At 41.3% G+C, this 12508-nt stretch overlaps 1 protein-coding gene, 1 long non-coding RNA gene and 1 pseudogene across 3 annotated transcripts; all 3 read left to right on the top strand.

Moving 5' to 3' along the window:
* The first annotated feature begins 431 nt into the window (after positions 1–431).
* LOC110531686 (uncharacterized) lies at positions 432–1271 on the top strand (annotated as a pseudogene). The gene is made up of 2 exons (XR_016483549.1): positions 432–785; positions 913–1271. The product of XR_016483549.1 is annotated as an uncharacterized LOC110531686 (transcript).
* A 1812-nt stretch (positions 1272–3083) lies between these two features.
* On the top strand, positions 3084–6432 carry LOC149980851 (uncharacterized). The gene is made up of 3 exons (XR_016483475.1): positions 3084–5456; positions 5901–5973; positions 6179–6432. It is a non-coding gene; the product is annotated as an uncharacterized LOC149980851 (long non-coding RNA).
* A 4260-nt stretch (positions 6433–10692) lies between these two features.
* LOC149980850 (immunoglobulin kappa light chain-like) lies at positions 10693–11530 on the top strand. Its single transcript, XM_090185785.1, has 2 exons — positions 10693–11052; positions 11172–11530. The coding sequence occupies exons 1-2, from the start codon at positions 10701–10703 to the stop codon at positions 11528–11530; spliced, it is 711 nt and encodes a 236-aa protein (XP_090041911.1). The 5' UTR covers positions 10693–10700.
* Positions 11531–12508: the final 978 nt, after the last annotated feature.

The raw sequence follows: 12508 nt of genomic DNA, 5'->3' as shown, positions 1-12508 counted from the left end.
ACAGAAATGCAGCTTTTGTGCAGTGGGGGGGGGGGGCATATTTACATTACGGAAAACGTTAACCCTCCTACATTGTATAAAGGCTATCTAAAGTGTCATCATATCAAATCAAATCAAATTGTATTGGTCACATACACAAGGTTAGCAGATGTTAATGCGAGTGTAGTGAAATGCTTGTAAATATAACAGGTGCCCCGTTGTCAGACCCTCATTCTATACAGTGCAGCGAGGTTGACGTTACAATGATGGTCAGACATTGGGCAATCTTTTTGTTTAATGCTTACACCTGTAAGAAATGTGAATTGATATATATTTAAAATCTACATGTTATTGGCTTTTAGAAACAATTTGAATGACTTTGTAACAAGTATTTGAGATGTTTTTCAATCTTCATCTTGATGATCTATATCGTTTGTTTGCTTTGACAGTTTTTGCATTTACCAAGAACGTTGTTCAACCAGACGCTGTTATGGTTACTGAGATGGGAGGTAGTGGGAATGTCACTTCCTTTTGGCCAACTGACGTGAATACCAATGTTGTTTTGGTACAAACAGGCTCTTGGACAGAAACCACTTCTCATGACATCATCACTTTACAGTGGCCAAAGTAGTTTTTCTTTACCAATGACTTTACTGAGACTAAACATCTGAGTGTGAAGGGAGGAGTTGACAGCTGTAACCTGACCATCTCCAAGACAGAGTCAGGGGACTCAGCTACATACTACTGTGGTGTTATGGAAGAGGGCGAACTCACATTTGGAGAAGGAACTGTTTTAATTGTCAAAGGTAACTTAACTTCTTTCCCTAATTTTGAATTTTAAATTTTAAATTAGAAATATAGAAATATTTGGCGCTGAATGAATATACCAGACCAATACAATTTACACACCATGATCTTACTGACTCTATTCAGGTTCAGAGTCCAACAGCATGTCTGTGCTCCAGCAGCCTGTGTCTGAGTCAGTTCAGCCAGGAGACTCTGTGACTCTGAACTGTACAATACACACTGAGACCTGTGCAGGAGAACACAGTGTCTATTGGTTCAGACATGGCTCAGGAGAATCCCATCCAGGAATCAATTACACCCATGGAGACAGGAGTGATCAGTGTGAGAAGAGCCCTGAGGCTGGGTCTCCTACACAGAGCTGTGTCTATAACCTCCCCAAGAGGAACCTCAGCCTCTCTGATGCTGGGACTTACTACTGTGCTGTGGCCTCATGTGGGGAGATACTATTTGGGAACAGGACCAAGCTGGACATTGACCGTAAGTGATATTTCGGACATTTCTGAAAATGTCTAAAATAATTTTCTCTTTTTTATGCCTGCTTAAGCAAAGTGTCCTGAATCTCCTCTATCACTGTCTGTATTTCTACAGATGGTTTGAGGTAACCTGTGCATAATCAAAATTCACCACAGATTTTCTCTCAAATGGTAGGAAGTATCAATATGTAAATCTATCACATTTCTTTCATAGTATATTTTAAATGAATAATCTTTCATAGTTAACTTTTATGCCAAAATTACTGAGGAAAAAATAATAATAGAAAATAATCAAGCCTTGTTTTTAAAGTTTTAGACCTGTTGAGCGATCAGTCATCTTCTTTTCCTCATCATCATATCTTGCCTGACAACTACTGTGATTGTGAGTGTGATTGTCAACGTTATCCTCTGTGTGAGAATGAAGAGGTCACAATGTGAACACTGTACAGGTACAGTAAATGTTTTCATTCTAATAGCAATAGTAATAATAGTTATAGATCATAAAGTAGGGTGAAGGCTCGAACTCCTTTTATCACTTCCCTCTCTGGACATTGTTTTCATTTCACAAGCCTACTTCATTTTGAAGCAGAAAATATGACATATGTAGTATGTTTCAAGTGTTTTGAATGTTTTGTCATTCATCTTTTAGCGGGCACCCCTTCTCAGCAGAGCCAGTACAGAAATCCTTATGCCAACACGTCAGACCAACAGGTTAGCAGAATTGCTTTATCAAGAGTGAGACTGGATAAGAGTATTAAAGCTAAATATTACAGCATTAGATTTAACCCAGAGTCTGAATTGAGTGAGTCTGTGTTTCATCCCCATAGTTCCACAGTGACGAGGATGGCCTGAACTACGCTGCCCTGAAGTTCACTGACAAGAAGAGTACCAAGCCCAGGAGACAGGGAGAACAGAGAGAGGAAGTAACCGTCTACTCTGGTGTGTCATATAGACAGGATGTGGCAGTCCTCCAATCAGCATCATTCTAAGTTAAGCCACCCCTCTTCCGACCTCCACTTTCAACTTGACTGTTTCCATATTTTGCACATTTCTCATTTTGTTCAGATACCGTTGTTTTTCCATTTCGTTCAGATACTTTTATTTTTCGATATCGTTCGCATACCTTTGATATTCTATATTCTTCAGATACCTTTGCTTTTCTATATCGTTCAGATACCTTTGCTTAGCTATATCTTTCAGATAGCTTTGTATTTCTAGTTCGTTCAGATACCTTTGTTTTCTATATTTTTCAGATGCCTTTGTTTTTCTATATCGTTCAGATACCTTTGTATTTGTAGATCGTTCAGATAACTTTGGTTAGCTATATCGTTCAGATAACTTTGTTTAGCTATATCGTTCAGATACCTTTGTTTTTCTAGTTCGTTCAGATGCCTTTGTTTTTCTAGTTCGTTCAGATGCCTTTGTTTTTCTAGTTCGTTCAGATGCCTTTGTTTAGTTGTATCGTTCAGATACCTTTGTTTAGCTGTATCGTTCAGATACCTTTGTTTAGCTGTATCGTTCAGATACTTTTTTTAACTGTATCGTTCAGATACCTTTGTTTAGCTGTATCGTTCAGATACCTTTGTTTAGCTGTATCGTTCAGATACCTTTGTTTAGCTGTATCGTTCAGATACCTTTGTTTAGCTGTATCGTTCAGATACCTTTGTTTAGCTGTATCGTTCAGATACCTTTGTTTAACTGTATCGTTCAGATACCTTTGTTTAGCTGTATCGTTCAGATACCTTTGTTTAGCTGTATCGTTCAGATACCTTTGTTTAGTTGTATCGTTCAGATGCCTTTGTTTAGTTGTATCGTTCAGATACCTTTGTTTAGCTGTATCGTTCAGATACCTTTGTTTAGCTGTATCGTTCAGATACCTTTGTTTAACTGTATCGTTCAGATACCTTTGTTTAACTGTATCGTTCAGATACCTTTGTTTAGCTGTATCGTTCAGATACCTTTGTTTAGCTGTATCGTTCAGATACCTTTGATTTTCTATGTTCTTCAGACGGCTTTGTTTTTCTAGTTCGTTCAGACGGCTTTGTTTTTCTAGTTCGTTTAGACAGCTTTGTTTTTCTAGTTCGTTTAGACGGCTTTCTTTTTCTAGTTCGTCCAGATGGCTTTGTTTTTCTAGTTCGTTTAGACGGCTTTGTTTTTCTAGTTCGTTTAGACGGCTTTGTTTTTCTAGTTCGTCCAGATGGCTTTGTTTTTCTATATTGTTCAGATACCTTTGTATTTCTAGATACCGCTGTTTTTCTATATCGTTCAGATACCTGCAGTCCTCTGCACCTCTCTGATTCATTGGGGTTGGGTTAAATGCCTTGCTCTGCAAGGGCCGCGGCTTTTGTGGAGCGATGGGTAATGATGCTTCGAGGGTGGCTGTTGTCTATGGGTGCAGAGGGTCCTTGGTTAGAGCCCAGGTAGGGGTGAGGAGATGTACAAAACTGTTACACGGGAACTATTTTAATCAGGATAATCTCCTCTTTGTAATTATGTAAATCTGGGCAGCGAGCTAATTTTTCATCGATCGCTAGACCAGAAATAGTTTAGATTTTTTCTCTACTTTTTCATTACGCAGACATAAGCACAGTTGACACCATCGAGGTGTGGATGTTTACTTTCTACACAATTTGTTTTTTTCCAGTTTCATACGACAAACAGTTTGTAGTGGTAAAATAAAAATAGATACATTTTTAATGGAATTCTAAGCATCACTCCAGTCCAAACCGGCTCTGCGAACGTTCGATCCCCTTCATTTGCTGTTCCCGTTTAGCCAACGTTCTGAAGCCGTTTTTCAGCCTTGGGTGAATTTAACTCGTTCGTCCAGCCTATAGATAGCCAGAGCGAATTTACGAAAGCACCCGAATGTCGATTGAGAAAGCACAACACCTATACCATTTAGCTAAGATAAGAATGACAAGAATAATCAAGTCAATAAACGTTGTAGTTAGCCTATAGTAAATATACTGGCAAGTTTGATGTATAACTACTAACGTTGGGTAGTTAACTAACATACTGGTACATACTGCTGTAATGATATGCAATATGGTTCGCAAGGACAGCGTAGCTAATAAATTGTCAGCCAACATAACGTGTAAGGTCACTTATTTGAAAAGTCATTACTTTATTACATTGAGTAGCAAGCTACCCCTTGGTCGTTAGGGCAAATCTGGTCTGTGATAGGAGGTGGGTTTTTCGCACCTAGCTTGGCTATTCGACTATTCTTTAGTAAAGGTGGAATAGTCTATTGTTCAGCTACTAGCCCCCCTCCCCAACTTGCAACAAATTGCTATTCCCATCGCATTCCTTTCCCTCTTCCACGCGTCATCATTCTGCTCCTGAGTGGCTCGCTTGTGGGCGTGCTGGCAGGATATGGCAGTGTCTTCGGTTGTGCATCAAGTATTCTGCATACAGTAGCATGTTTGTATGAAGGTGTGGTTATTCACAGGCAAATTGTTAAATGCTATGGAGGTACATTTGTGTCTTTTTGTCGAGAGCAAAACCTTTTTAATTTTCAATCAAAAATAATTGTTCTAGAAGCAACTTTTTTCCGACACAAAGGAAGTCAAATCGGACACCTACAAAGATGGCATCTCAGGTAAGCAGCACTGGGTGTAACGGTTTTCGTAGGTGGAAGAAGGTGAGGACCAAGGTGCAGCGTCGTACGTGTTCATCCTTTTAATAATGGAACTGAACACTGATGAACAAAACACAGAGAACAACCGAAACAGTTGTGTCTGGTGCAGACACAAAAACAGAAAGCAAACACCCACAACCAAAATGGGGAAAACAGGCTACCTAAGTATGATTCTCAATTAGAGACAACGAACGACACCTGCCTGTGATTGAGAACCATACTAGGCCAAACACATAAAAATATAACATAGAAAAAAGAACATAGACAACCCACCCCAACTCACGCCCTGACCAACCTAACACAAAGACATAAAAAGGAACTAAGGTCAGAACGTGACACTGGGCTGTATTGACGTATCCTAAAAATGACATCTGCTGCTTTAAATTGAACGGTCATATATCTCAGTTATTGTTTTCATATCTATAAAACATCAACTGTTTTCTTTACTTTCAGAGAGCGAGCTGACCAAGGGGTCGAAAATGTAGATATAGCCAGATGTTCACTGTCTGAGGAACAGGCTGTGGAAGCTTTATAGCTGGCAAAAGTGTCCATAACCAGAGGTAATTAAACTGTTCTGTGATATTTTTCTCCATCTCTGCCTGTCTTGTTGTACATGGAACCTGTCTCACATGCATTAATTAAAAAACTCTTAAGATGTCAGCTGCTAATTTTCAGATTTACACCACACAAACATAGCCATTTTCACTGGACTAGCTGTTGCTGCCAAGTCATGATTTCCCTGGGGGTTAGACTTAGACTAAACCAAGTGGTGTGACACATAGCCCTCTATATTTAAATGTTTCAGGTATACTCCAATAGGTGTCTGCGTCACATACAGTATCTTCTATTGACATAATCTTCTATTGTTTGTCCTCATGCGTCTGTTTTTCAGCATAAAGTACTCTGTAGCCACTTAGTGTGGACACCAGGTGAGACCACACACACACAATAACAGTCTCCCTTCTTCACTTCATCTCTCTCCCCCTTCTCCTTAAATCCTCTAGGTTATATCAGCTCTTTTGGTGAACCCCTTCCGCATCTGAACTGTCTGACACAGAGGGCACAGCATGTTCATAGGTGAGATGTCGCTTGGTCGGGTCAACAGGAACAGGAAGTATTATTAAAGAGATGCTTTACATTGAAATACAGACAGAGATGGAGTATTCCCAGAGTTAATGATCCAGTTTTGGATTTCACCTCCTGATATAAGATGACTGACCGTGTTAGAATAAACAAAATAAGGCTTAATCATGCTCTCTATCCATTTGTCTCTCGTCTGCAGGTATGTTTTGATGTGAGAGAGGAAGCCAGTCCCGTCATCGCCACCTCATCCGCTCTTAAGATAAACTTCTGGCCAACTGAGGGCCCGAGGCTGGTTAGGCGACACTGCAATTGTGGTGAATTGCGCGACTATTAGGGTAGCACTGTAATTCATGAATCATATGCTGTCTGCTGCTGTTCTTACCTCTTTCCCTTTCTGTCTTCTAAACCTCTCTCCCCACCTCGTCTTTCTTCCTCGTTTTATAATACACACCATATGTGCATTGAAGTACAGATTGAACTTGTATTTATTATATTACAATTCTCATAAATATAATGCATTTATGTATTTATAACACCTGGATAATGAACTTCTTTCAATAAAGTGTTTCACATTCTCCACTGGTTGAAATGAAGTATCTCATCCAAATCAAATCAAATTATATTTGTCTCATACACATGGTTAGCAGATGTTAATGCGAGTGTAGCGAAATGCTTGTGCTTCTAGTTCCGACCTTGCAGTAATATCTAACAAGTAATCTAACAATTTCACAACAATTACCTTATACACACAAGTGTAAAGGAATGAATAAGTATATGTACATATAAATATATGGATGAGCGATGTCCGTGCAGCATTGGATTAGATACAGTAGATGGTATAGAGTACAGTATATACATATGAGATGAGTAATGTAGGGTATGTAAACATTATATAAAGTGACATTGTTTAAAGTGACTAGTGATACATATATAACATTTCATTTTTTATTATTAAAGTGGCTAGAGATTGAGGTAGTATGTTGGCAGCAGCCACTTAATGTTAGTGATGGCTGTCTTATGGCTTCTGATAGAAGCTGTTTTTCAGTCTCTCGGTCATTGAAATACTATCTTGTGTCCTCAGATTAATGCAGATGAAGGGAGTTAGATATCCATAGTTTTTTTTCTGTGTATATGAATTACAAATCAATCATGTTTCTAGTCTATTGCATAGTTACAATGTGTAATCATTGATGTCCCAGGATGTCCCGATCGTTTAAAGATGGATTGGACCAAGGTGCAGTATGGTAGGCGTACATTTTTTATTTTATTTAAATGACACCGAAAAAACAACAAAATACCGAAACAAACGTAAAGCTACATGCAGTGCAGAAAGCAACTACACACAAACATAGTCAAGATCCCACAAACTAAAGGTGGAAAAAAGGCTGCCTAAGTATGATCCCCAATCAGAGAAAACGATAGACAGCTGCCTCTGATTGGGAAGAATACCCGGCCAACAAAGAAGTAGAGAAACTAGAATGCCCACCCAAATCACACCCCGACCTAACCACATAGAGAAATAAAAGGCTCTCTAAGGTCAGGGCGTGACAGTACCCCCCCCCCCCCCCCAAAGGTGCAGACTCCGGCTGCAAAACCTGACTCCATGGGGGAGGGTCCTGGGTGGGCATCTAGCCTCGGTGGCATCTCCGGTTCGGGACATAGACCCCGCTCCACTCGCTGATTCCTCCGCTTCCGTGGAACCGGACCGTGAATCGTTGCCGGAGGAACCGGACCGTAGATCGTCGCTGGAGGAACTGGACCGCAGATTGACGCCGGGGACTCCGGACTGTAGATCGTCGCCGGGGACTCCGGACCGTAGATCGTCGCCGGACCGTAGATCATCGTGCCATAGATCATCACTGGAGGCTTCGGGCCATGGATCATCACTGGAGGGTTCGGGCCATGGATCATCATTGGAGGCTTCAGGCCTTGGGTCATCTCTGGAGGCTTCGGACTGGGAACCCTCAGAGGAGGCTCCGGACTGCGGAGGCGCACTGGAAGCCTGGTCCGTGGAGCCGGCACAGGGCGTACCAGGCTGGGGAGACGCACTGGAGGCCGAGTGCGTGGAGCAGACACAGGTCTTACCGGCTGGGGAGACGCACTGGAGGTCTGGAGGGTAGAGCTGGCACAACCCGTCCTGGCTGGATGCTCACTTTAGCCTGGCAAGTGCGGGGCGCTGGCACAGGACGCACTGGGCTGTGAAGGCGCACTGGCGACACAGTGCGTAGAGCCGGCGCAGGATATCCTGGACCGAGGAGGCATACTGGAGACCAGGAGCGCTGAGCCGGCACAACCCGTCCTGGCTGGATGCGCACTTTCACACGGCAAGTTCGAGGAGCTGGCACAGAACGCACCGGGCTGTGGATGCGCACTGGAGACACATTGCATATCTCCGCAAAACATGGTGGTCCCACGCTCCTCACGGCGACTGTGTTGCTCCAGACACCAAACCATCCACTGTACCTCATCACTCCCCTCAACTATCTCACAATACTCCTCGCTCAGTCTATCCCAATATTCCTCTTCGCCCTCAGACTCGCCCTTCGGCTTCGCCGACTAATCCGTGTGCCCCCCACCAAAAAAATATTTTTGGGGCTGCCTCTCGGGCTTTCGTCGTGGTCGTGAACTTCAGAGTCGCCATTGATCCTACCTTTTCTGCCTCCGACCTGCTTCCATGGCAGGGTCTTGTCCTCTGCCATAACCTCCTCCCATGACCATGATGTCCTCCACTCCCTTTTCTCCCGGGCCCAGGATCCCTGCTCCTCCTCGCTATGCTGCTTGGTCCGTTTGTGTTGGGATCTGTCACAACTTACATCTGGTTCCACCTTAATGTTTTGTCAGCCATCTTTTGTTAAAGAACGACACAAGGCAAGGGTGGCTCGCGTCAAAATTCATCATTGGAACCACTCGATATGATTGGTCATATAAAAACCTTGGGACCCACACAGTAAACAAATTCACAGGTACTCTGCAGTCTTCTGTAAGCCGAAGACGAGACCGTATCTATGCTTTGGTCAGGTGGGCCTGCTGGTTTTGTGCACATAGGACTGCTACCTGCTCTCTGTGTCTCTGTGTCTCTATGTGGTTTTCAGCAGGATGTCTATGTGGTGTCACTGTTGTTCTCACCATCTTTACTTGTTGTTCATGTTTCCCCTGAGAGCTTACAGCCACAGCAAAACAGTTATTTATAAAACTGTCTGTAATATATACATTTAGTTGTCTGAAATCAGTTACAAACCACAAAGAACTACTGATGAACCCTATTTGAACTCTGAGTTAACTGTCTCCTGTGTGATACAGCACGATTTATTCTAGATCTATTGGCTCAGGGGGAGGGGCCAGTTTATGATGATGTTTTGGGAGAACTTTCAGTACATTCTCAACCAGACAAGTCTTGTGAAGCGCAAAAACTACTGCAGGTTCCTCTGTCAGAAGGAGACCTATAGAGGAGGATCTTCCTTCTAATAGATTGCTTCCTATAAGAACCATACTAACAGGAGAGAAAAAAAGAGTGGATCAAATGTGCCATTTATTGTTTGGAAAGTTGACTGGTTGACTGGTGTCCAATCAGACATGCACTCTCGGGTGTTACACTTCAGTCAGTGCATGTTTCTGTGAAGGATATACAGGGAAAGAGACTGACATACAATATACTTGTTTCATTCTGTGGGTGTTTTCCCATATGTACTCTGCTACCCCCCTTCACCTTTATACTGTACATGACAAGACATGTTCTAGAAACAACAGACCTTCTATGGGTCACCTGGAGTACTATAACTGTTGAATGACCAGCTGGACAAAATCACATTTCAAATACTTCAGGTACACTTGCATCAAATAATACATGTATTACAAAGACAAAGTATTACAGAGACATAATACACTTACAAGGGACATGTACTGAGGTTAATTAGAGTATATGGGCTAACATATAAAAAAGTGCAAAAATATAGCCATGCTATATTTAAAAGGGCATTGGTAACCAACAAAGGTCTGAAATTAATAGACCATGCTATTGCCACACTTATAATGCTATTTCATGTTGGAGGCCTAAGATGAAAACCAAGAACCAACAATGCAGGTTGTATGCTGTGTGGGGAAACTTACTACATTATGGATTAATTTTACCTCAGTATCAGAGGCACTAGAGAGGGGAATAGGATCCTTACTGTTGCTACAAACATCAAAAAAGAACTGGCCTTAATACGTTTAATTTCCCAAATCAATAAGCATTGTATCAAGCCACCATTTAATAACTTGAATGTCTTTTTTAAAAGTCTGTCGGGGCTGCTCAAACTATGGTAAACCAGATGACACACTTGCTAGACTGTAGCTTTTATTCCTGTTCAGACAGCCAATAGAGTCTCTCAGTTCAGTGTTCCCTCCTACTGTATGACGGCTACATGTAAAGTGTCATCATAAAAGAGGTGACCTGTTGTCAGACCCTCATTCTATACAGTGCAGAAAGGTTTGAAGTTACAATGATGATCAGACATTGGATAATGTTTTTGTTTTGCGCCGACTTCGGTAAGCACACATTTTAAATGTGGTCCCTTTTTGAAATAAGTTAATGCCATAGTCTTTTGAATCCATTTAAATTACTTGTATGAATATGAAAAGTATAATGAGATGTATTGTCTCTGTAATGGGTAGAAATCATTTTGTAATCTAAATCTCTGATTCGTTATTGTTATTTTCTTTCTCCAGTTTGCACATTGACTATGGACATTGTTCAACCAGACACTTTGGTTTTTACTGGGATTGGAGGTACTGTGTCTCTCACTTGCTTTTGTTCATCTGATATGATGACCTATGTTGCTTGGTTCAAGCAGACCTTTGGAGAGAAACCTCTTCCGATGACATCAACATTTCACCACTCTCAAGAGAATTCATATTTCAACAACTTTACCAAGGATTTCACTGAGACTCAACATCTGAGTGTGAAGAGAGGAGTTGACAGCTTTAACCTGACCATCTCCAAGACAGAGTCAGGGGACTCAGCTACATACTACTGTGGTATTATGTTAATGGGAGAAGTCAAATTTGGAGAAGGAACTGTTTTAATTGTCAAAGGTAACTTCCTTCCCTAATTTTTGATTTTCATTTTGCACCATTAAATTATAAATATACTTTGGAATATGATGATAAATGAAAATAGCAGGCCAATAGAATTTACACATCAGTCTCTTCAGGTTCAGAGTCCAACAGCATGTCTGTGCTCCAGCAGCCTGTGTCTGAGTCAGTCCAGCCAGGAGACTCTGTGACTCTGAACTGTACAATAAACACTGAGACCTGTGCAGGAGAACACAGTGTCTATTGGTTCAGACATGGCTCAGGAGAATCCCATCCAGGAATCATTTACACCCATGGAGACAGGAGTGATCAGTGTGAGAAGAGCCCTGAGGCTGGGTCTCCTACACAGAGCTGTGTCTTCAACCTCCCCAAGAGGAACCTCAGCCTCTCTGATGCTGGAACTTACTACTGTGCTGTGGCCTCATGTGGGGAGATACTGTTTGGGAAAGGGACCAAGCTGAACATTGACCGTAAGTGATATTTCGGACATTTCTGAAAATGTCTAAAATAATTTTCTCTTTTTTATGCCTGCTTGAGCAAAGTGTCCTGAATCTCCTCTATCACTGTCTGTATTTCTACAGATGGTTGTAAGGAGGACCATCTTCTCTTGGTGTACTGTCTGGGTGTAGTGTTGGCTCTTTGTGTCATCCTCATTATTGTCCTTGGTTGTGTTTTGTATAAGATGACCAAGAAAATATTTATCCTGTGCAGAGGTAAGCGGTATCCTTGCAAATGTATGCTTAAACAGGTTTTAGTCATGCAACTGGGTTAATTCATTGTATGATGATGATTCCACCACGTGTTTGTCTAAAGGAACGCACCCTCAATCAAGTACTTCATCAGTCCCCAGTTCTCATGAGCAGGTAGACAGACTTAACACTTGTCCAGCTGATGCTGATTCAATGTATTTTTTCTTCATTCAAAATGTGAAAATAGGCATTTACCTGAAGGTGTTGCTTCACCATTAATGTTTTAGTCTAATACCAAATATTTAGATTTTATTTTTGTTATTCCTCTCAGGATCAAGATGTTGACACACTCCATTACGCCGCTCTGAACGTCGTCCACAAGAAAGTGAAAGACGGGAGACAGAGGAGCGCCATGGGGAGAGACACTGTTTATTCTGGAGTGAGACGCCAAAACATGGACTGAAATATAAACTTTTGCTCTTTAATAACTTGCATTAAGATTGTGATTTCTACACTGTATGTGTAACTATGGCTTTTCATTGTGTGTTAAAATTGTATTCTGTCAATCTCCTTTTAACAATGATACTGTTGTGCATTTTAGATCCAATAAAACATTAAACTGATTTCATATAGAGATATTGTTTGGTTTGCATTCATGTTTTTCTCTGTCCTTCAAATTCACAAACAGATTCAGTTTGCAACAATCATTTTAGGCTTATGGTCAATAGAACAAAGCTATTTTTGGTTGCATAATGCACTGTAAATAT

The sequence above is a fragment of the Oncorhynchus mykiss genome, chromosome 9 (genome assembly GCF_057628025.1).
Source record: "Oncorhynchus mykiss isolate SJ-2025 chromosome 9, ASM5762802v1, whole genome shotgun sequence".
Classification (NCBI taxonomy): domain Eukaryota; kingdom Metazoa; phylum Chordata; class Actinopteri; order Salmoniformes; family Salmonidae; genus Oncorhynchus; species Oncorhynchus mykiss.
The sequence above is the reverse complement of the archived record's forward strand: the minus strand, read 5'-3'. Positions and strand labels throughout refer to the sequence as shown.

What these genes read in the sequence shown, in the direction of transcription:
- LOC149980850 (XM_090185785.1), top strand. Translation starts at nt 10,701, where the DNA reads ATGGACATTGTTCAACCAGACACTTTGGTTTTTACTGGGATTGGAGGT. An exon ending in AACTGTTTTAATTGTCAAAG is followed by an intron (nt 11,053 to 11,171) that starts GTAACTTCCTTC and finishes CAGTCTCTTCAG; the next exon opens with GTTCAGAGTCCAACAGCATG.